This window comes from Portunus trituberculatus, chromosome 14 (assembly GCF_017591435.1).
Source record: "Portunus trituberculatus isolate SZX2019 chromosome 14, ASM1759143v1, whole genome shotgun sequence".
NCBI classification, from domain to species: domain Eukaryota; kingdom Metazoa; phylum Arthropoda; class Malacostraca; order Decapoda; family Portunidae; genus Portunus; species Portunus trituberculatus.
Window position 1 is genome coordinate 20876684 of NC_059268.1, and position 25578 is coordinate 20902261.

At 45.5% G+C, this 25578-nt stretch overlaps 1 protein-coding gene across 18 annotated transcripts in view; it reads left to right on the top strand.

The window, feature by feature from the left end:
* LOC123503838 (aryl hydrocarbon receptor nuclear translocator homolog) overlaps positions 1 to 25578 on the top strand; it is an 82646-nt gene that overhangs the window by 43967 nt on the left and 13101 nt on the right. For 10 of the 18 annotated variants that reach the window (XM_045253913.1, XM_045253916.1, XM_045253919.1 and 7 more), the window contains 3 exons: positions 14342 to 14368; positions 17453 to 17610; positions 24683 to 24712. In XM_045253913.1, the coding sequence (XP_045109848.1) occupies positions 14342 to 14368; positions 17453 to 17610; positions 24683 to 24712 (215 nt within the window). The remainder of the gene's footprint in view (positions 1 to 14341; positions 14369 to 17452; positions 17611 to 24682; positions 24713 to 25578) is intronic. The other 8 variants (XM_045253922.1, XM_045253923.1, XM_045253921.1 and 5 more) reach the window with 3 other exon arrangements.

The following is a 25578-nucleotide window of genomic DNA, read 5'->3' on the forward strand; positions in this document are numbered from 1 at the left end:
GTGCTGTTTCATGACTCGGTGTATTATTATTATCATTTTTTTTGTATTATTTTGCACTGGTTTGTTGGTGAATGCATGATTCTTCAGTGTCATCATTTTCCACTGCTGTGTGTCTGCACGGCGTAGGTGAGGCCGTGCTAGGCGAGTAGAGAAGCGCTGGAGAGGGCGGGCGGCGTGCATGGACGGGAATGATGCGCCTTGCTACTTAGGTCAATTAAAAAGACCGTCATTTGAATAGTGCTAACCCCTTCAGTACTGGAAAACCTTTTTACCTTGGGATTTGTGTACGATTAGACCATTTTATTGACATTGGGAAGGGTTTATGGAGGTCAGCAGATTAATGGTCACAGTCTTTACTATTTGAATCGCCTACGTAAGTTTGTGAAGCTGTATAAAATCACCAAATTGTCACCAGAATGAATATGGAAACGCGTCTTGGTACTAAAGGGGTTAAATGTTTAGCGACGGACGGGTAGACGGCGGAGAAACGGTGTGTGTATGTGTGTGCGTGTGTGTGTGTGTGTGTAGGGACAGGAGGGGCTGCGGTAAGGTCAAGCATTCTACAGGGAGTCGCGGGAGGCAGTGGTGCTGAACGCCTCTAAGCAGCCTCACTCCGGGGGTTTGTGTCGCCTCCCTTGTGAGAACCTTGGCCGCCGGACGTTCACCTGCCCAACCACCACCACCACCACCACCACCCTGACACAGCCGAGGCCGCAAATGTGTCGGAATGAGGCCGTGGACCAGTGGACATCAACACCCGTGTCACGTATCACTTTGGCCTCAACACCCTGACCACATAACACCCTTGTCACACTACACACTGACCTTCCAGCACCGTGGCCGCTACACCTTGCTCCATACAACACTACACACCGCACACGCCTTCCCACACGCAGCACACAATGGATCTTACTTTGAAACACTTTTTTGCATCCTTTCCTTTATTTTCAGAAGGGTTTGGGAAGACAGACGGGTTTTTAATGGTGTTTCTATGGTTCCAGTGACAGATTAGCAAGATTTCTGCTTTATTAATTAAGTAAACGCTCTTAAGAAACTGGGTAATCATTTCTGTGATCGTTGAAAATAGTCGTAGAGAGAGAGAGAGAGAGAGAGAGAGAGAGAGAGAGAGAGAGAGAGAGAGAGAGAGAGAGAGAGAGAGAGAGAGTAACGTTTCTGTATATACTCTTAAAAACTGCATACAGCACCCAAAACACAACACCCTGAACGGAACACCATCAGTCATACAGTTCCATGCAGCGTAACACTCATACAACACCTGCTACACGACACCCTTGCACCACCACCACGACCCTAGCCACGCAACACTGGTCAGGCAACACTTGGCTTCATACACTAACAGCTTCAGTAAGGGAGGGCGGGATTCAGGAAGCGCATTTCCCCCTCCTACTTCCACTGTTCGTTCTCGCTTGTATGAACTGCAGTCTCGAATTTTTAGCAGTCTTATCGTGACAACTTTTTGGCTTGACGTGGTGGGATTTGGTTCGTATTTTCAAACACTTCTGCTTCACTTCTACTGTTTCAAGAGGGTTTATATAAGTTTCACGAGTTTTTTCAGGTGTTTTTACGGTTTTAGAGGCTGAGTGACAATATTTCTACATGATTAACTGTAGAAACACTTGAAAACCGTGCTAATCATCTCTGCGGCCTTTGAAAATAGTCGTAGCGAGAGAGCAAAGCGTTTCTGAATACTGGCCTTAGGTTTTCAAATGTTTTTTTTTTATTTTTTATGATTTTTCGTTTTCTGTTAGAATTACATAAGGGAAGCTGGAATTATTAGTCCTCTTCGTGACAATTCTGCATCATTATTATAGTCTGTCTGGCTCCTGGGTATCAGTTTGAATGGGGCCCAGGGAATGCTTGGTTGTCAGATCTTGAGGAAAACCGTGAGCTATCCTTGTAAGTAGTGCGTTGATCAGCAGAAAACAAACATTATTCACATCAAATCAATGACGTTATCAATAAGCTACAATACATTTTAAATCCAGGAGCCATTTTAGAGTAGATAGACTATAGTGTGGGGATCTGAGGCGACGCAGGAGCAGAATAATGGGGAAAAATATGGAGGAAGAGACCAGAACAGATGTAGAAAGAGAAGCAGATCACTAGGAAAGCATATGAGAACTTTACTTATCACTTATCATCTCTATGAACGCAGAGAAGAGTCACCATAAGAGGACAAAGCGATTCAGAGGAGGGAGCTACGCATCACTTATTAATCCCTTGAGTACCTTGACAAGTTTCCATATTCATTCTGCTTCATACAGCTTCAAAAACTCGTGCAGGATTAAAATGATGAAGACTGTGACCATTAATCTTCTGACCTCCACAAACCCTTCATAATGTCAATAAAATGGTTTAATTATGCATAAATCTCAAGGTAAAAGTGTGTCCCAGTACTGAAGGAGTTGATCTCTTCAGTACTGGGACGCGTGATTTTATACAGCTTCAGAAACATATATTGGGATTAGAATAGTGAAGACGCTGGCTATTAATCTTTTGAGCTCCATAGACCCTTCCTAATGCAAATAAAATCGTCTAATCGCAGCTAAAAACTCAAGGTATAAATGCGTCTCACTTCTGAAGGAGTTAATATACACTTGGGTAATCGACACAGTAATCCTCACAGCTTCCTGATTTACCTGCGATAAATAGATAAGTGTACGCTGACTGGAGTCTGGGGAACGTGGATGAGGTGAGAGTTTACAGCTTAGACGAGGGGCAGTAAATGTCTCTCTCACTTCACTCCATTGCTATGACATTTGTATCAACCACTCGTACAAACTCAGCGGGAACGTCGAGGGACCTGTAGGTATGTGGTGTGTTCCCCCCCCTTTGCCCTCTCTTGCTCTCCCTTGTTCTCCCTCTCTCCTGTACCTACCCTTTTTTTCCTGTGACATGACAGGGGTACCGTAGGATGCCTCCCATAGCTCGTGCTGTCAGAAATGGTACCACTAATGACACACACACACACACACACACACACACACACACACACACACACACACACACACACACACACACACACACACACACACACACACACACACACACACACACACACACACACACACACACACACACACACACACACACACTCTGGTACACTTATTAGAAGAAAGTTAACTAAATCATTGAAATGTACACACGTGCACGTATTAGGTTTAAGAATAAGGAAATTTACTTATTTATTCACTGATTACTTTCATACTTACAGACATACACTCTTTAGTACACGTATTAGAAAAAAAAGTTAAATGAATCTTTGAAATATAAACACAATCACACGTTTAGGTTTAAGAATAAGGAAATTTACTTATCGGAATGGAGAAAGATGAAAGTTGACGCTCATTGATGGGGATAAACAAAGGTGAGGATCTTCAAACTCATCACAGTGGAGAATCAGTCGTGTCTTCTTGCTCTTCCGTGATGAGAAGGAAAAAAACAGTAGCGGCTTCTTGTCTGTGGCATTTTATTGTGAGCCAAGCCAGTGGTGAAGGTTGGCTGGCTGGCTGGCGGTGGTGGGACGGGCCGTGAGACTTGCTCCTACACACACACACACACACACACACAGCAAGGTGCATGGTTCTTATTGTTCTTTCGTTGTCACTTTGAATAATTGACCGCAGCGAAGGTAGTCCACGTGAGGGTGGCCTGAGCGCTTTCCCACGAGGCTCTGTACCACGCCAGGCTCTTGGATGCTGGTGGGTGCTGCACTTAACCCTTCAGTACTGGGATACATTTTTACCTGATGATTCGTGTATGATTAGATCATTTTATTGACATTAGGAAGGGTCTATGGAGGTGAAAAGATTAATGGCCATAGTCATCATTAATTTGATCCCTCACATAAGTTTCTAAAGCTGTAAAAAATCACGAAATAGTAAGCAGAATAGATATGGAAACGCGTCATGGTACTGAAGAGGTTAAATAGATAGTTGATAGATAGATAGGTAGATCAACAGCTAAAAGGTATGTAGATAGATAGATTGATAGTTGTTTTGCTGTCTTCCCATCTAAATATCATGAACATCCTTCGTCATCACAGCTATTCCTTGACAGTAGAGCAGCTTGAAGACCGGAGAGCCATGTGGTGTGGGTAGGATGTGGTTTGTGCCTTCAGTCTCGCCTCATCCTTCACGCTCATGCCACGGTGCTGCATCAACTCCGCTTTGTTATTAAGTCGTTCATGTGGCTTCGTTCTCGCCTCGACAGTTAACCTCTTCAGTACCATTACCCGTTTTCATATTCATTCTGCTTACTATTTGGTGATTTTATACAGCCTCAGAAACTCATGTGGGGGATTAAAATAGTGAAGACTGTGGCTAGTAATCTTCTGATCTCCCTTGACAGTTCTAATAGCAATAAAATGGTCTAATCGTACACAAATCTCAAGGTAAAAATGTATCCCAGTACTCAAGGGATTAAGGTGGGTGGCGCTGAGACCATTCTGCCAATCGTGCTCTGTGATAAGGTTATACTCACTAACCGGTCTTGAGGGAAAGGTGTTTACTTCAGTGTTTTTCTTTAACTGTGTTTTCATCCTCACAGTTGCCAGCCTCGTCTCGCTATACCTTACCTATACCTTCACCTGCTTGTCATTTGCGACGCGTAGCCTTTCAAGTATTCCCGAGTTACACCCTTGATGATATCTTGTACTAAAATAGACAAACACCGCCAGCATACAGAGCGCGCGTCAGCCTCCGTCCATGCAGGAAACAGATCCCCTCGCATTTTCATTTCCTACTCGGGGTTAAGATGTGACAGGTTTGGAAAGTAGTTCATTGTGCAATAGGTTACCAGTTCTTGTTTTGTTACTTTTACACGTCTACACCACCACCGCCACCGCGTCTCATGGTGTTAGGTGTACGTGGTGCGATCATCAGGCCAGGAGACGCCTCGCTAACAGCCTTCATTATTCCAACTCACAGAAACAATGGTCACTCGGGAACACCAAAGCCCATGTTCAGAAATATTACTCTCTCTCTCTCTCTCTCTCTCTCTCTCTCTCTCTCTCTCTCTCTCTCTCTCTCTCTCTCTCTCTCTCTCTACAGCTATTTTCAAAGGTTTAGGATAATGTAAACCCTCATTAATCTGCCGCTAGAAGCGTAAAACCACCCTTAAAAACCCGTGCAACTTCAACTAGAGCCTTTGAAAAGTAGTGGGAGTGACGGGGAAGTGTCTCAATACGGGTCCAGTTAGTGTGAGTCCCGCGATTCACGGCAAGGACTGTCCAAGCTGTCCCGTTGAGATCATGAGGGAGGTTGCAGAGAAAGATGTTGCATTCCTAAAGCAATTAAGGGCAATAGAGACGCGGCTTGTCACATGACGGTGCAGCTTCTTGGCCCAGGTCGCCGCCGCTGCACCGCCGTCACTCCCACGGGAACTCGCCCCGCAGACCCAGGACCCCATAACGGTGCCGCCATTCAGACGCGAGAGTGTTTAGCGGGGATGGATTGTCGCTGTGCACTGCTAATTCAATGACCGTTCGTGTGCTCATCAAATATATGCAGAGATCATTGTCATATTGTGTTGTGTTGTGGTCAGGGAAATGTCTGTCTATCTATCTATCTATCTATCTATCTATCTATCTACTTATCTATCTATTTATCTATCTATCTATTTATCTATCTATCTCTTATTGTGTCTAAGTGTTCGTCTTAGTGTGTGTGTGTGTGGGGGTAGAGGGAAGTTGGCAGGCGGAACTGTCATGCTTACTTGGTCCACATTTGTCATTGCGCAGGACTTGTACTGTACAAGTTGTAGACGGAATATCTCTCTCTCTCTCTCTCTCTCTCTCTCTCTCTCTCTCTCTCTCTCTCTCTTGAAAATTAAAACTTTCATATACTGTCTGTTTAATTCACCAGTTTTAATATCTTTTCCTACATATCTGTAGGTCACAATTTCCCCAATGGTTTACGCTTAGACCTTGTAGGGCACACTGGCGGCGGCGGCGGCGGTGGTAGTGATGGTGGTAGTGGTCGTGTGGCCATGTTTACTGAGCGTTTCCTGTTCTGCTCAGCGGCCTCAACCTCGCTGGCGTTGTGAAAGAAGCGGCTTCCCTCATCAGCGCCAACCAGACACACCAGACACACTAACAAACCCACGAGGAGCAGCGCGGTACTCTGTCATTGTCCATCTGTCCGTAGCGTGGTTCTGTGCCGCCCTCCCTCTGTGCCCCTGATGAAGAGAGGTCCATAATGTAAAAGCCCGCACTTCATTGAGTCGCTCCTTAGTGCCTCGTATCTATGCGGCTTATTAAGATCGCAGTGTGACGCGTATTCTGAAACGTTTTGCTCTCTCTGACTATTTTCTTAGGCCACGGAGACGATTAGCCGGGTTTCCAAGGGTGTTTCTTATGTTGATAGTGTAAGAATCTTGTTAATCTGTCATTAGAAGCATAAAAACGTCCATAAAAACCCGTACTATATATTGCAAGCTTTCAATATCTCGCTTATGATTTTTTTATAGTGTAAGAATAATGTTAATCTGTCATTAGAAGCAGGAAAAATACCCTTACTCTTTCAGTACCATGAGGCGTTTCTGGTTAATATTTAGTGATTTTATACAGCTTGAGAAACTTATGTGGGGATTGAAATAGTAAAGACTGTGGCCATTGATCTTTTGACCTCCATAGACCCTTCCTAATGTAACTAAAATGGTCTAATCGTACACAAATCTCAAGGTAAAAATGTGTCCTAGTATTGAAGGGGCTAAAACACGTACTATATATTGCAAACTCTATCATCTCGTTTGTGATTTACCTTATGATGAGTAAGAATAAAGACAATGTCCCTGTAAGTGTTGTGTGTCGGTTCGTTCAGAGACTTCCCCAAAGACTGAGTACCGAGCTGCGAGGACAGTGTGCTGATGAGAGAACAGGTAAAACGTTCACAAAACTGGTTCACCTTGACGGGAGAAAAAAAAAAAAAAGTCACCGCCATTCAGTATTAAATCTGGAGCTCCCTGAAGCGGCTGCCACCACCACCACCACCACCACCACCACCACCACCACCTCACTCCACTCAGTTCCTCAAGAGATTTTCCTCATTTCCTGTGGTGTGTTCCTTCCAGCCTCCTCCGGCTCTGCAATGTTCCTCGTGTTAATTTTCTGCTGGAGAAAACATGAGTAGGAAGTAAATTCTAGTGACTTTAATGAGCGTGCGCGTGTGTGTGTGTGTGTGTGTGTGTGTGTGTGTGTGTGTGTGTGTGTGTGTGTGTGTGTGTGTGTGTGTGTGAGAGTCGTTTTTCATTCGTCATACTCATATCTAGTTGTTCTCTTATGCGTTCCAGTCTTTTGCCCTCCAGGTTTTCTATTTTTCCCCATTACATAAGAAGTACTCGTCCTTGGCGGCGAGGGCGGGATGGGTGGGTGGGTTGGAGGGAGCACAGCCTTCAGTCAGGGCACCCACAAGGGCCAGGCCGCCGCACACTCCTCAGGCGGGCTTGGCGGGAGTCACGGGCCGGGAAGGGACAAGGAAGAAGACGCGCTGTTTTGGGATTTTCGCGAGGAATCTTTTAATATTGGTGCGGGATGATGGCTGGCCGCAGTGCCCGAGGCGAGTCGTAAAGGGTTTATAGCGGGTCCTGCGGGCTTGTGTCGTGACCCGCTGTCAATGGCCGGCCTCCGCCCACACACACACCATCGTTCAGGCCCGGCCACGCCCACACCTCACCCATGCCCACGGAGACATTGTGCTCCGGCTGTTCCATGGTGCGCTCCCTGCCCGCCACACCCACCACATACATATGGAAATGTGCTCACGCTCCGCATTAATCATACATGCCGTAAGCGTATCGCAGGCGGCGGCGTAGGTGGCGCTGCTGCCCCACTACCAGTCCGGCCTCCTGCAGGGTGAGTGACCCTGCATGACACCAACACGACTTGTATGAGACGCTTCCTTCTGCCCGGTGCGTCCTGCCACTTCCAGGGAGCAGCGGTGAGGGACTGGCGGCGTGGCATTTACCTGGTATTGTTGTAGAAGCGCCTGTGTCACGTGTCAGGCGCTGCTCAGCCTCTCCGCCGCGTGAAGACTCGAGTAGCAGAGTAATGATGGTGTTCCTGCGCCGGGCCGAGCTGTGCCCTCGCTGCTACGAACAAAAGCGTAACGGCGAACCCTCTCACTAGTGGCAGCTTTATGACTCCTTAAGCATTTTATGACCGCTCAGCCATTGCCGTTACACTGTCAGGGACCGATTTGACATGATGCTTTTGAACATGATGGGTATTCACTCTATCTACACACAGAGAAGGTGAAAGTTATTAAAAAGACAGATGGACTTGCTTCTCTTCCTCATTAACCTCTTCAGTACTGGAGTTTCAAGACAGTTTTCCTTTTAATAAACCAGAAATCTTGCTAATCTATCGCCAAAACCATAGAAATACTCTTAAAAACACGAGTATCTTCAACTGGAGCCTTTGGAAAGCAGTGATGGGAAGAGAGCAAGGCGTTTCAGAATATGGCTTCACAAACCATTACTTTCCCAAGGAGTTGATAATGTTGTCTGACACCCGTATTCAAAAACACTTTCTCTCGCTACAACAATTTTCCAAGGCCACAGAGACAACTAGCCGGGTTTTCAAGACAGTTCCTCCTTTTAATAAACTAGAAATCTTGCTAATCTATCAGCAGAACCATAGAAATACTCTTAAAAACTCGAGTATCTTCAACTGGAGCCTTTAGAAAGCAGTAATGGGGAGAGCAAAGCGTTTCATTACTATCACTCCTTCCTTGGTTAGTGCGATGAATCAACAAGGCCACACCCGGGTACTGCCTGTGGGTGTGGCGGCTTCAGCGTGGTGACCTCATTACTATGTAGAGGCTGGTACTATAAACCCCCTTCCTTGAACCGCCACTCCTTTCCTCTTTGTGAACCGCCTTGCTTTTGTAACCCGCCTCTTCACGGAGCTGTGTTTGCTGCCAAGGTTACATTTATGGTGTTCTCAACCTTTTCAGTATTGGAACGCTGTTTTTACCTTGATTTTTGAGTATGATTGGACGATTTGATATACATTATGAAGGGTCTATGGAGGTCAGAAGGTTAATGGTCTGAGTTTTCACTATTTTAAGCCCAACATAAGTATTTGAAGCTGTATAAAGTCACCAAATAGTAAGCATGAATGAATATGGAAACGCGTCCTGGTATTGTAGGGGTTCCAACACTTCTGCGCGGCACTTTCATTATTTCAGAAGGCTTTACTTGAAGGCACACAGGTTTTTAAAGATGTTTCTCTTCTGGTGTCATATTAACACGATTTCTGCATTACTCATAGGCGAAATAGACTTGAGAAGCTGGTTGATTCATTCTGTGGGCCTTGAAAGTATTCGTGGTGGGAGAATAAGTGTCTGAATACAAAATTTAGTTTGGTAATGTTCTATGGTAGGTAATGGTGGGACTCAAAAATGCGTTATATACTCAATGCATATAGTCGTAGAGAAAATAAATTACCTTTCCTTTATATATGTATACATGCTTAAATACACTCGTTTACGATTAGAAAGATCACAGAGGCTTCACGAGAGAGAGAGAGAGAGAGAGAGAGAGAGAGAGAGAGAGAGAGAGAGAGAGAGAGAGATTTTCAGGCCTTGCAATACACGTTTCGAATTAGGTAATACAAACGAAGAGAGAAGGTGTGTGTGTGTGTGTGTGTGTGTGTGTGTGTGTGTGTGTGTGTGTGTGTGTGTGTGTGTGTGTGAGATGAGTGGACATGACACTATGGCTCTGTGTGTGATGACTAGCTCTGCCTTTCTTCCTGCATGGGTGGTGAACTTTAACGACTCACTCACTCTCTCTCTCTCTCTCTCTCTCTCTCTCTCTCTCTCTCTCTCTGGTGGGTTGGATGGCTGGATGGTTCGCCTCGCTGTCCCTTCCTCGCTCCCTGAGTTATGATGCGTAATGAGAGTGGGGGAGAGAGAGAGAGAGAGAGAGAGAGAGAGAGAGAGAGAGAGAGAGAGACCTGCAGAACCGCCACCTGTTGACGCAGCACACACACACACACACACACACACACACACGAGAGGGGGAAGGGACAGAGCGTGGTTGACTCATTCTTATGAAAATACAATTACAGAGAGAGAGAGAGAGAGAGAGAGAGAGAGAGAGAGAGAGAGAGAGAGAGAGAGAGAGAGGCGAAATACAAAGTACAAATCATTAGGATATATAATTGACTAACATTAAACACAAATTATCTGCAATTACATAGGGTGGTTGTGGTCGAGAGAGAGAGAGAGAGAGAGAGAGAGAGAGAGAGAGAGAGAGAGAGACCCATCCAGCCCCATCTTGTCTTCCCTCTCCTCCTGTTTTCTTTACCTTCAATTCTTTAGACTAGAAAAAGGTAGCGGGAAAGTAAGCTTGGTGTATCAATGGGTATGAATGAATGGTGTAGGTGTTAATGGGTGGGAGTATGGGGCGTGTATTGGTGTATATGTGTGTTTGTTTGGTGAGGCTGGTGTAGTAATAGTGGTGGTGGTGGTGATGATGGTGTCTGTAAATGTTTTGGTATGTGTGTGTGTGTGGATGGTGTTTCTCTCTCTCTCTCTCTCTCTCTCTCTCTCTCTCTCTCTCTCTCTCTCTCTCTCTCTCTCTCTCTCTCTCTCTCTCTCTCTCAATATTTCCTTAAAATTTCCTTCCTATTTCCTTCCTCCTCCTCCTCCTCCTCCTCCTTTCTTGAATTTCTTTCCTCCTTCCCTCCTCCTTCCTCTCATTCATCTGCGTTATCATTATTATCAAAGCCTACGATTTCTTCTCCCTCTTCCTCCTCACTGTGTCACTTTATAACCACCTCATATTTATCACCAATCCTTGCTCAGTTTTCAGTTTCCTTCGCTCATTTTCTTTATTTTTCCATATTTTTTTTTACTATCGTTCTTTTTTTTTTCGTGTGAATATTGTAGCTGTTTTTTTTTTTTTTTTTTCAAGTAATTGTTGTTTTTGTATTGTTTCTCCTTAGTCTTCGTATTGCCTCACGGGCAGTTACCTCTTTGTTAGCTTCACTCAATCCATTACCTCATGATTCCCTTCTTCTCTCCCATTCAAACTCATTTCCTCTCATTCGCCATTCTTCTAACCCACAAACTGTCCTCATTACCTCCTCTTGACTTCCTCTCATCCTCTCATCTACTGCAACCTTTCCTCCCAACACACTAACACCACCTTTCCTCTGCACCCACCGCTACTTCAACCCCTGCGTCCCGTCCACCTGTTACTCCCAGTCTCACACCGCCACCCAACGCCAGCCTTCCCGTCCCTCTCGTCAGCTTAAGGTCCTCGCTCTCAGAATCGACCTTCCCCGTGTGTGATTTGGAGTCAGTCGTGCAGTAGCAATTGTCTCTCATTAAGGAAGTTTAAATGCCTTGATTGGTGGACACGTGGAGTGGTTAGTGTGTGTGTGTGTGTGTGTGTGTGTGTGTGTGTGTGTGTGTGTGTGTGTGTGTGTGTGTGTGTGTGTGTGTGAAGTGACAGTCATTCTCTCTCTAGCTCTCTCTCTCTCTCTCTCTCTCTCTCTCTCTCTCTCTCTCTCTCTCTCTCTCTCTCTCTCTCTCTCTCTCTCTAACTCTCATAATTGCAATATACCGACTGTATTTCTTTCTTTCCACCACATCATCATCATCATCATCATCATCATCATCATCGTCATCAGGAGGTCGCCGTTTCTTCCCACGCGTCTCCGGGCAGTGGTCACCATTAATATAGTCAATAATGAAGGTTCTTGTTCCCAAATTGTCTGAGAACGCGGAACTTGTGTTGATTTGTGGTGATAGTTAGTTGTATGTACTGGATCTCTCTCTCTCTCTCTCTCTCTCTCTCTCTCTCTCTCTCTCTCTCTCTCTCTCTCTCTCTCGCTCTCGCTCTCTCATATACAATTTATAACATCCCTAACTAATCTACACGTGATTATCTTTCCGTCACACACACACACACACACACACACACACACACACACACACACACACACACACACACACACACACACACACACACACACACACACACACACACACACACACACACACACACACACACACACACACACACACACACACTGCATTCCTCCTCTCCCTTGTTGCATTTCCTCAATCTTCCACTTTTAAGTATGTTTCCTTGGATTCCTCTCACGTATCGCCCTCACACACCCGCTTCCGTCATTACCACAGCCACTTGCCCATCACTAACGCCAAACTATATACTGCTGGTCTTCTCTCCCCTTACCAGCTCCCTTCCTGCTACCTCCTTCCTCCCACGGTCTCGGCTGGGCTTGTTTCTCCTATTCTTGCTGGTGTTTTGTGCTAGGTTGGGTTAAGGAGTTAATATAGGTACGGTCTGTCTTCTTCCTCTGGGTTTTCTTAGTCTCTGGTGTTGGTTTCCTTGTGTGTGTTGTGTTGAGAAGTGTGTTCTAATTCTTCATTTATTCTGGTGGTGGTGTGGTGGTGTTCTTTATCTTCCCTTGCTGTGCTTGGAATCTCTCTCTCTCTCTCTCTCTCTCTCTCTCTCTCTCTCTCTCTCTCTCTCTCTCTCTCTCTCTCTCTCTCTCTCTCTCTCTCTCTCTCTCTCTCTCTCTCTCTCTCTCTCTCTCTCTCTCTCTCTCTCTCTCTCTCTCTCTCTCTCTCTCAGGTGCGTCTCAGGTGTTCTGTGTGTTGTTCTTGTCATTGGTAACCTGTGTGTAAAGGGAAGCGTGCTGCATAAATTAGTGGTGCTTCCTTTATTCTGGTGCTGGGCTTCCTATAGTGCTTCATTATGGTTAAAAAAACTACTCCACTCATTCGTCCCTTTCTCTGGTGAAGGCTGGGACTGTGGAGCTCCTTCTGTTTGTCCTCCTTGCAACGACATGACTTGTTTCAGGAGAGTAGTATCAAGTCACCTTCATCACCTTCAGTTAAATTAGACTCTCACACTTTTTTGCCAGTGGTTTGTTGAATTGCTCCTTTTTTCCTTCACTCTGTCGCTCCACTCCTTTCCTCGAGAACCATCCCCACTGATGCATTTAAATGGAAGATCTAATCACTGGCGATCTCTGGTATGGGTTTGTTATTCTCCATCAAGGACACGAGTCAATGCGCGTCAAGATGGCACAGGAACATGTGTTTCTTGGTAATGGTTGTGTGTACACGTTCAGTGCCTGGCCGATGCCCTCCGCTCCGGGGCAGTGAGCTCACACGCGCACATTCACTGTCACACACACAAGCATTATCTCACATTTCAAATTTAACTAACTTATATCAACACGTGAAAGTAGAAATTAACTTTTTTTTTTTTGTCTTGATATAAAAAAGTACATTGACGCAACTCTTAAGCTTTGTTCACTGAGGAAAAATGGTTTAAACCTTTACGATTCTCTGCCTGCCAAAGCCTCAGTGCAGTGGTAGAGGAGCACTGCCTCGCAACATCGTGGTCCATATTTTTTAACGTTTTGACGTCTTATCTGGTCTGGTTGTAACAGGCTCCAGTCAGTGGGTGTTGTTGAGGACTTCATGTTTTCACGATTGTAGTGATAGTTTGACAAGAGTTCTGCCTTTTCAATGGAGAAAAACACCCTTTGGGAACCATTCATGTATTTGGCCTTTGAAAATAATCCTTGTGAGAAATCCAACCATGTCCTTCCCTGCGACTCACGACTCTCTCATTCCATGTATTCCATCACCACACTCTTCTCACACTCCACCCATGACGCCTTTGTACAGTGTGTTATGTAGGACGCCTCTCTTAAAATTCACTCCTTGGTAGCTCTCTGAACTGATGCCAGCCACCTGTAGAGTTCACCCATTACAGAGCACTTGCCACATCTTGGCTTGCTTGAATCACAGCTACGCAAGGTTTAATAAAGAAGCTCCATCCAGTTAGCCAGCCAGTCCTTCCCTCAGCACAGTTTGCCCCTCAACCTCACCATCCACCCCGTCACCTTTTAGCCCGCACATTTATTACCATTCTGTGCCCTTCACACCTCTGGCCACTTGCTTGAGCCTCCCACACCCCGCCACCTCTAACCTTTCCCCGCCACACCTCGTCTTGCTCTTGTGCCTTCACCTTCTGCACTAGGTGACTTATTAACCAGTCACCCTTACCAGGTTCTAACACGCATACACACATGCACACCCACATACACGTACACTGTCCCTCCAATGTCCCGGTTAATTCAGATCATTGTATGTGTTATGTAGAGAAACAATGTCACGGTTCGAATTTGCCCCTCTGAAGTGCCAGGGATCCTTTTCCTCCTGTGCCCTCCCTCCCGTGGTCCCGCCGCGCCGAGAGGGTTGGGTGCCCGCTCGTGTATTTGGAGCTTTGTATTCCTGTCAAGTAATATTTGTCGTTTGTTTGTCCTCAGGGAGAACAACTGCGAGATCGAGCGTAGGTGTGTGTCTTTCTCACCACTTTCCCGTCTTAGTGCCCGCCGCCTGCTCGGTGGGGCCTTCTGTAGTTAGTCGTGCTTGTGGTAGCCAGGTGTCTGTCTGTGGGCAACTGGAGGCATTTTGCAAGTGTTCTTTGTTGCACGTTCGTCTCTTATGTAACCCCTCCCTGCATGGCTGCCTGCTATGTACAGTATATTGCATGTGAATGGACCATTTGCCTCAGGACTTACTGGAGGCGAGGCTAAGTTGATGGCAGTGAAAGTGGTGGTGGTGGCGGTGGTGGTGGTGGTGGTGGTAGTGGGTATTTGTATGGAAGTATGGAATGATCGCAGAGGAGGATGTGCTAAACAGTGATGGGGAGGATGGATTACTAAAGGGAGAGACATTCAATCTTGTGCCAGCAGCGTGACAATCTGTGCTCCTTGCGATGAATCTCACTGAAGTCCCTATGCAGATGACTAGCGGGGTTTTCAAGAGTGTTTCTCCAGTTAATAACGTAGAAATCTTGTCACTTTGCCTCTAGAACCATAAAAACACCTTAAAAAAAACTCATGTTAATTTCAATAAAGCCTTTTGAAATAGTGGTGTAGCGCAGGAGTGTTTGAGAATACGAGCCTTAGCCATGTGGGAGAGAACCTTCCTGGTGAAACAAGATGAATACAGTACCTGCATGAATGATACGTCGCCACCACACCCTTTATGACCCCGCCCCATCTGTAACCACCATGCCACCTGGGAAGATAAACAGATGCCTCACTACCTTCCAAAAGCACACAGGAAGATACACACTCGTACCCACAAATAATGGCCTCACGTGTTATGACAGATTAGTTTTGTCTATGTGAACACCAGGAAGGCAGTGTTACAGCCACCAGGGTTATCATGAGAGAGTGTGGAGGATTTTGGTTTCTTTATTTTAGGTGTTTAGGAAGTCATGTGTGGTTGGTCGTTGGTGCACAGGAAAACACACACTCGTACTATCAAATAATGGCCTCACGTGTTATGACATATTTGTTTTGCTTATGTGAACACTAGAAAGGCAGTATGGCAGTATTACAGCTACCAGAGTTGTCATGATAAGAGTGTGATGGATTTTAGGCACTTCATTTTAGATATTTAGGAAGGTGCACGGGCCTCTAACGTGAAGTAAGATGCAGTCGCCTTATTTCCACTTTGACACGATGCTGTACTGATAATGAAGTAGTGGCTCTGAAGTGTCTGTGTGTGTGGTTGTGTCCCTCAACGGCCGTGACTTGGCAGCGACACCGGACACCGTAATGTGCAGGAAATCTCGTGATGGTTCATAAGTCGGTAAATGAAAAGGCGAAGCCGGTGTGACTTTTGGTCTTTCAATTTAAAACCAAAGTTCAAATGGTGGAAGGTTTCCCAGAAATGAGCAGTATTGTCCGGTTGTGAATGTGACATGTACATTTTCATCATGGGCAGTTTTCCTTATTAGTGGCGTGGCTTGGGCTGAATGACGAGCCGCCGTGAAGGCAAACTGGTCTGACCGCATATCACTGCTGCTTATTCTTCCCGTCGCGTCGCTGCGCCGTAACACACACAACATTAACGTAAGAGAGATGAATATGTGTCTCAGGATGTGCATTAGCAGAAGTAGGTGGTGATGATGGAGCTCCATTATCGACACAGGACTCAGATTATCGTACTGAAGACTGCCGCTACTCACTATTTTGCGGTATACTTGTACAGGGCGCGGTGAATATAATAACAGCGGTCTTCAGTTTTTGGTTGGCAGTAGTAGTATTGGCAGCAGTAATGGCAGTAGTAGTAGAAATAGCAGTAGTAGTAGAAGTAGTAGAAGTAGTAGTAGAAGTAGTAGTAGTAGTAGTAGTAGTAGTAGTAGTAGTAGTAGTAGTAGTAGTAGTAGTAATATAAATTGCATTACTATGATGTTAATTTGACAGGGTAAGCTTAGCCAGTGCAAATGCAAGGTTAGTTCGGACTGATTACATTTAACTTTGAGAATATACTGATGACTAAAATAGCCAAGAAATATACATAGATTTATAGCAATGTGGCGGCGATGCAGTTCAATTCTAGGTTCATGTAGCGAGTGAAGTGAACAGGCATCATTGGTTAGCGAGGGATGTGGTGACGTGTAGGATGAGAGTATAGAAAAAAAGGTGATAAGGTGATGTGTATTCTCCGTACTCAGAAACGCCCTGCTCTCTCACCGCGACTATTTTCCAAGGCCACAGGTAAAAATGCGGCTCAGTACTGAAGGGGCTCATGTTATCTGGGGATAGAAATAGTGAAGACTAGCCATTAATCTTCTGGCCTCTATAAACCCTTCCTAATGTAAATAAAATCGTCTAATCACACCCAAAACTCGTGATAAAAAAAGCATCACAGTACTGAGAGGGTTTAAACACTTCAAGCAGATTAGAGGACGTAAGATTGCTAAGAAAATAAGAAATGCAATGAAGATTACTCTGAGTTGCTGAAATCCACGACTCTCTGGATCAGTTTGGTGGCATAAGGTTGCGTATCTTAGTGAAGGTCCCCCCGCAGTCCTCGGGCATGTCTGGCTTGGTGTCTTTTGGTGACGGGATAGCATGGGGGTATTGTTAGTCCGGGGCACCTGTTGCGGGCAGGTTGTGGCCGCTGCCAGATGGTTGGTGGCCTTAACGTTGTGGTGGGTGCGGGCCATCACCTGAGGCCTCCGTCAGCTGGGTGCTTGCTTGCTCCGGTAGGTCGTAAGTGCTTCTTTACGTTGTGTTGTTCATGTGCCTCTGTTTAGTGCTTCATTTCAATGCCGACGTTTCTTTCTTTATGTTTTATTTTTACTTGTCATTTTGTTCTGTGGCAGTGTCCGCATAGGTACTAATTGTCAAGTCAGGCTCTGAAGTGTGTTCAGTGCAGGTGTCTTTGCGGGGAAGGGCAAAGAACAGGCATGTCATAGTCCGGCAGTACTTTTGGTGTCCCTTCGTCACTTTTAAGTTCATTAATGACATTGAGCAGATTCAAAAGCAAAGTATTATGTCTAGTCTTGTTTTTAGCTTTTACTTCTATTTCATGTGTGAATGTAAGCACTAACTTGACTCCATCGTTTTTGGATGCAGGGAAAACCACTGCGAGATCGAGCGTCGGCGTCGGAACAAGATGACGGCGTACATCGCGGAGCTGAGTGACATGGTACCCACCTGCTCCGCGCTGGCCCGCAAGCCTGACAAGCTCACCATTCTGCGCATGGCGGTGGCCCACATGAAGGCCCTCAGGGGTGAGTATTCTTCCTTGACTCTGCTCTGTCTCTGTTTCTTTCCGTATATTTCTTCTGCCATACAATTTCTTCCTGCCAGCTTCTTCCTCAGTATTACATCGCCTTCTTTCCCTACTTTACTCCCTCCCTTTACTCTAGTATTCTTTCTTTAGCTTCTCAGTATAGATGTATTTTGACTTGCAACCTTCAACACTTCAACACAACATTAGGGTGTGTTAGGTAGCGTTAATGTTTGGACTGGTGGCGTCAGTCTGGCCCAGTGTCAGGATTGCCTGAGATATCTGTCCTGCAGCCGCTGCCAGTCTTATGTTGTTCACTTCTAGCCAGGTCCATGCATCCCTACACTAGCCACTGTGCCCCAGGACCAGTAGGCCACCCAACTGTTAGTGCCACTCGCCTGTTGCACCTCTTAGTGCCACGCACGTGCATCATCATCACGTCATGGATGTTCACTGCCACTCACGTCCACTGCCACTCACCACGTCCTCACCCACCCGTGCTCACGTGTCCTGCCTGTATTCAGTGGTGTCCATGCCTTAGGAAGTACAGTGTTCAACCTGTGCCGGGCGAGGTGTGGGTACTGTAAACATCTCAAACTCTGTCAATGCTAATTTGTACCACCGTACCGACCTCAGGATCAACTTCCCGCCGCGTGTTTGTTCATCTCTGCATTTAGTAACAAAACCTTGGTAAAGCGCATCACTCACGTAAGCAACACAAACACCTCACTCATCCGGTGTTACATTATATATATATATATATATATATATATATATATATATATATATATATATATATATATATATATATATATATATATATATACACACACACACACACACACACACACACACACACATTGAGGAAAGACTTTTGGGGTGGCGAGTATGTTTGTGGTGTCAAGTGTAGGTAGGTATACGGTGTGAGCGAGGCTCCGGTGCTTCGTGATGTTCCCCTGGGCCAGGCTGCCCCTGAGCGTCACGGCGCGGTGCCATGAAGCAGTGGGAGACCGAGGGATTCCAGTGTGAGGCCAGAGATTCTCCATGGCGGGTTAGTGCATTTCCTATTGTTTGTTCAGAGTGAATAAGTGAGTGTGGCAGCACCGTGGGAGCCGAGAGCAGTGCGTGTGCCAGTGAAGGGCCGCGGGCAGAGTCAGATGAAGAACACTGCCCGGGCAGCTGTGTCGTGGTCGCCACTGGCCACGGACACTCCACTTTCTCAGGCCCGGCAGCCCTGCCTCCTCTCTCGCAGTGCTTGCCTGCACCTCCTGTGACCTGCTTCAGCCTTCCACTGCTGCAGCCACATCAAACCCTCCACCTGCCCTCCTCACTCCCGCACCACGAAGCACACTGACGAGCTTGTGTCTCAGTACTCGTAGAACAAAGCCTTGTGTTATTCCGCAGTTATGCGTCGGTTGGCAACACTCCATTTCCCCCAAGATGGCAAGCGCTATTGTTGCTTTTATCTCCCTCCGCCAGCTTATCCCTATTTTGGCGCCTGGGGGACTCGTGGACCAACATTTGCTCAATTCCTTTCGGATAAGCAAGTGAAGCCAAAGCCGTCCAACTTATTGTGGATCTCAAAAACCCAGACGCGTTCAAACTAAGCTGAACCATTGACAACTCGCGCAACACATCAAGAGAACGACATGAATCTAAATACTGTTCGAAGATGCATTGTCTTAGTGTTAGGTTGCGAGGAGCTACGGTGATGGTGGTGGTGAAGGTGGTGGTGATGGTGGCTGCCACGGTCTGGGCGGGCTGGAACGGGCTGGGTGAGGCGGCGTGATTCTGGCTGCCTTCTCTCTCACTCTCGCCTCCCACGTAAGGGTTGGTGCGCCTGATACTGCCAGCGATGTCCATACATTATCATTACGTGGAATGCCTTGGAAGGAAACTTACAGTCGTTCGTGAACTTGAAATCTCGCCAGTAATGTTGACCAGCGATATGATTGATATAAAGAAAACAGTCGTAAAGGTTTTAATTATCGTTTGTAGACGCATTCTCTAACATTTCTGCGCTTCACCTCCACTGCTTCAAAAGACTTTATATAAATTCACACGAATTCTTAAGTTTTTTTTTTTTTTTACTGTTCTAGAGACAGAATGGCAATTTCTACATTATTAACTGGAGAAACACACTTGAAAACCCCGCTAATCATCTCTGTGGCCTTGAAAAATAGTCGTGGTGAGAAAGCAAAGCGTTTCTGAATACGGACCATAGACTCGCTCGTTTTGTAATTTGTTATGGTTATATTTCGCATTTTATCAAACTGAACATTTCGCATTTTATCAAACTGAACACCACCTCTCCTGTATTTGTCAAAGCGAACTCAGTGTGGAAACGAGCAAGCCATGTAAAGTAACCCTGTTGAAGCCTGAGAGGACGTGGAGGAGGCCTGACCGAGGACATGGACGCGGGAGGCAGCATGTGTCCCTTAAGGTTGAGGTTGGGATATAGTAGATGACGGTTTCTTTTGTCTTGTTTGAGGTTCGTGCCGGGAAGGAGTGGGCTGGGGGCTGGCCGCACACCACCTGACTCCCTAGGATTCATCACCTCGCCAATAATTACAAAGCTACACGCCTCTTTGAGAAGCAGTTAGCTGATACGTGCATATTGAGTACTGAACTATAGGGAGTGACTTTTTGTGTGGCCTGTATTCTGAAATGCCTTGATGTCTCACCAAGGGCTCCAGTTGAAGATACTCGTGTTTTTTAAGAGTATTTCTAGTTTATAATGAGGAACTGTCTTGAAAACCCGGCTAGTTGTCTCAGTGGCCTTGGGAAAATTGTCGTGGTGAGAGGGAAGGCGTTTCTGAATACGTTCGTTACTAGTAAACACAAACACAAGGATGAGAAACAAAGTAAAGGTCAAGACAAGTTCATATTCTGCTGGATAGTTTGTACTGCATTGGGAAAGAATAACCAATGTGAGAGGGACGAATAACATGAGTGTACGATGGGAAAGCACGCGGAATCATTGAATGTTAAGTTAAAAAGACAACAGGCGCGTGTGTGGAAGTTAGGTTTCTGTCTACGTGTCAAAGAGAAGTAGAAGGAAAACCTCGCCTGCCATACCCGTGGGAAAAGAAAAAAATTACATTAGTTAGAATTTATAAGTAAGCTGTTTCTGGGAGATCATGGTGGAGGACGCGTCACAGCCACCATCGTAACCCACAGCCACAGTCACCGTCACAACCCACAACCACTGTCACAGCCACAGTCACCGTTAAAGTCACAACCACCGTCACAGCCACCGCCAGGCTTGAGGGTGACCGGTGAGTAGCGCTATCTCCGCCACCTACTCGCCGCCGCCCGCCCTGGTTAGGTTGGTTAGGTTGAGCGCCAGCCACGATACCTTCTTATAGACGGATTCAAGTCACGCGTTTGGCATGAACACCTGCTGAATGAATCTCTCTCTCTCTCTCTCTCTCTCTCTCTCTCTCTCTCTCTCTCTCTCTCTCTCTCTCTCTCTCTCTCTCTCTCTCTCTCTCTCTCTCTCTCTCTCTCTCTCTCTCTCTCTCTCTCTCTCTCTCTCTCTCTCTCTCTCTCTCTCTCTCTCTCTCTCTCTCTCTCTCTCTCTCTCTCTCTCTCTGCAAATTAAAGCGTTAGTTACACAATTGATTTTCTAAGACTGCTGTTCCACCTTCCGAATTTTACGTGTGTTCTTATTTTTACTGTTCTTTGCAGTATAGCTGATGATTCGAGGGTAAAAAATACTGAAGAGAAAAAAAGGCTCCGATAATAATTTCAGGAATCGTCTCTAATTTATTTTGTTTTCTTGACATTTCGAACGTGTTTTTTCTCTTAATTTTGTTGTGTGTGTTGCTTTTGCCATACTTCTAGATAGCGTTAAAAGAAATATATATGTTGTACTCTTTAAAGCTTATACAACACGTCGTCAAACTTATTTAAACTTATTTAGGATATCAGTGACACGTCCTTGAAATATTTTACTGGTTGGAATTATACAACGGCAAAATTAACCGCAAAGATGTACACACTTAGTTACCAAACCCCTTCAGTACTGGGACATAGTTTTACCTTGAGATTTGTGTACGATTAGATTTTATTTACATTAGGAAGCGTCTATGGAGGTCAGAAGAATTAACGGCCACAGTCTTCACTATTCTAATCCCCCACACAAGTTTCTGAAGCTGTATAAAATTGCCAAATACAGTAAGTAGAATGAATATGGAACCGCATCATGGTACTGAAGGGATTAAAGCTTGTATTCTCTCTCAAACACTCATATGCTTTACCTACACTATTTCAAAAGGCTTTATTTAAATCTACACAAGTTTTAAAAGGTGTATGTACAGTTGTAGAGGCAGATTGACAAGATGTATACTGTATTAACTGGAGAAACACTTGAAAAACCCAGCTATTCATCTCTGTGGTCTTTGAAAATAGTCGTGGTGAGAGAGCAAAGCGGTTCTGAATACGGACGTAAGACTCGAGAACCCACATCAGGAATTTACCCAATAAGTTCACGTGCTTTGCTGAAGAGACTGATGCCTAGCTCAGCTCCTTCTCTGGCCTGCAATAATTGTGTTGCTGCTGTTCAGGCTGGCTTGCGCAGGATGAGTCGATACGTGTTACATTCTATCGATAATAAGGTCACGAGATGGTAGGCACACACACACACACACACACACACACACACACACACACACACACACACACACACACACACACACACACACACACACACACACACACATGGTCGGAATTTAACAGTTTATATGTTTTGGTGTGTTTAAACTCCTTCATTTCTTTGTCTTTCGCTAAGTTTTCGCCATTGGCAGTGGAAATACGTGTAAACTTGCGATGGTGGAGACCTTTTTGCTGTGTGGAGTATGAATCAGTAGCGTTCTTAGCTCTAGCTTGAGTGAATGTGGTAGCAGTGTAATAGTGCGTGCTGGATATCGTGTTCCTGAGTGTTATAATAAGTAAGATATCAATGTTCAGCGAAAGCCAGGGAAAACTTGAAACACTTCCTTATTAGGCGCACCAGCACATCGCCTCCTCGTTCCTCAATAACTAAATATCTTTCGCACCGACACGGATGTTGAGAAAGAAGTTGCCATCCTTCGGGTTCGCGTTAAGAGATAAGTAACGATTGATCTTGCACCACGAAGCATGTCCCCGAGGTGACGGTGGCGGTGGCGGTGAGTGGAGCCAATTCTAAGGACTCTGCACTCAGCTTCCAGGAGTCCCGGGCCGGCAGTGTCACTCCTCGCCTACCTTTGTCTGCCCTGACTCGTGTTTCATTGATCCTGTGTTTCCTTATTTAGTGGGGAAGAAATAGACTAAAAAGAGAAAACACTGGCTAACTGTAACGGCCGCAGTGTTGCCCGGAGCTTGCTTCCTCTTAAGTAAATCGTGACTGGCACAGGGTGGTGCAGAAGGTTACAGTGTGGTGGTCACACGGCGCTAGATCATATCTGGGAGTGTTGATGCTGAACACTTTATCGTTTAGTTGTGTCTTGCGTCCCCAGGTACTTGTCGTTAAGTAACTGTTGTGCTGTTGATGGAGGTGTGTTGCCCAGTGTATGGCTGTGGCTCAGGGGCACAAACTTCTTGAACACACCTGTGCGCGCTCCCCCACTACCTGTGCTGCGATGCGATGTGTAGCGCTGCGCACCAACTAATGAATTAATGTGCATTTGATCGTCACAGTCATTACCTTTGCAACTTTGTGTCTCCACTTTGATTTAATTGTGTATTTCATGTAATGTCATCATGTCATGGTGCACGGGAAAGGATGGTTTGTGTCGTTGGCATTGCGCTGCTGCCCGCCCTGTTTGCCCAGGCAATACTTAATCATTCTGTCACTGTTATTATAGTTTATGAATAACACACACACACACACACACACACACACACACACACACACACACACACACACACACCAGTATATGAGCAAATAAAGAGCTATACATATGTAGGTAATGCATCAGATCGTTGGTCATCTCTGGGAAGTGTTATGTTAGAATATTTGACAGAGGCGGGTTGGTTTGCGTGTGGGAGTGAAGGAGGCTGTCCGTGCCGCTGCCCCGCCTTGGCCAGGGAGCGGCAGGCAGCAGTGGGCTGGCCACGCCACGCCACGCCACGCCGAGCCGTGCCCTGGAGCTACCTCCACCGGGTTCACCATTGCCGAAAAATTTTGTCGCTAGTAATACATTTTAACATTTAATCATGGCTGCTAATAAAAAAATGAAAAAAAAAATACTAATATAAGAAACGAATGATAATGAAAAATTATGTTTAGGTCAAGACTTTTTCGTCGCACAGCGTATCACCGCGGTAGTTTGGCCATCACTCCGTGGCGTCACACGCCTCATGGGAGCATAACTTACAACATGAGGAAATAAGGGAAGCTGCTGCAAGACGCCGCGTGGCCTACATGTGGCAGCCAATCTTTGAAATATACGTATCTGCTCCTGCCTGTCAGCCTCATGTCTTATACATGGGGAATATTACAGTACACCATTGTGCAGCTGGCCACCATCATTACCATCACCACCATCACCATCACCACCATCACCATCACCATCATTATACACTCACCATTGCAAAGATGGGAGGGAAATGCACCATAGAAGACACTAGTTACTTTGTACTTGTATGGCTGTACTAAATGTTAACACACCCAGACAATGTGCCCCACGCGTTCCTGGCAGTAACATTTAGTATAAACAAATTTCAACCTGGAGTGGTACTTACGGTACATGTACTTACATATGTTAAGTCAAGTGCAGAAAGTCCATTGATCACATATTCATAGTGATGTCATTTGAATGATCCTAGGAAAGCTAGCATCACATCTTGCTGTCATTAATTTAGTGCACAAATACTTACTGAAGTCTTTTGAGGCAGACATTTTGATAAAACTGCACATTTTTTTCACTCTTAGCACTAAAGCAATGACGCAGCATGCAGATATCAGCAGATGCAATATACACATGATATGATTGCATACAGTCCTAGGCATTAGAGTTGTAAGACATACCTCACTTAACTAGCATTTTCTGTGGTGCCCCGAGCATGACTGGAAGTGTGTTTTACAGGTATGGAGGTTACCAACGGCAGTGGAATGGGTAAGCAGTGGCCCCGTAGTGTGCATAGAGTGCTCCCTCATGGATTGGTTTGTCAGTCCTGCTTAACTGCTTATATTTCTACGTATTCCTTGTTCCTTTCAAAGTGTGGGGACCTTTGTCAACTCTCTCCTCCCTTGCCCCTGTCCAGCTTCACTGTGTTCACTTGAGCCATGGGACAGGCAGTATGTATGTGTATATCATCACACTCCATTCAGCTAGTTCTCTCTCTCTCTCTCTTTCTGTGGGACCAATGCTTGCTTCATCAGGTAGACATGTCATTACAGTGAACGTTGAGTTAAGGTATCTATCTGTCTCTTGTGCAGTACACCGAATACAAGTTTGCCAAATCAGACCATTGAGTGGGAGTACACTTTGTGCTGATCTTTTTTATTAGTTTTATTGGATTTATCTAGTTACAGTTTCCCAAAAAAATTTTATGAATTGCAACATTCGCTAAATATAAAACCCTTTAGTATATTTTTTCCCATAGTAATTGCACTAGATAAGTTGCATTCACATTCAGTAATAGTTAGTGTTAATGTTAGCTGTCAGATGCTACACCAGTGCATTGTGTTGTGTGAATGGGTGTGGAAAATGGTAATGGTTTGTGTGCATGATAAAAGCCTGCATACTATGTATATATTTATATCTTCATCATTGTTTTCCCTTCAGGGTGTGGCTCTTGTATCATACACACACATACACAAACACCATGGCAATCATTGGAATTATACTTTTGGTGGTGGTACATACACACACTACACAGTAGGCATTGCCACTCAACTCTTCTCTTCTCTTCCACCTCTGCTCTCAGACTGTTGGCATGGGCCTCGCTGTAGAGCTGTAGAGGTGGCCTGGTGTGTGAT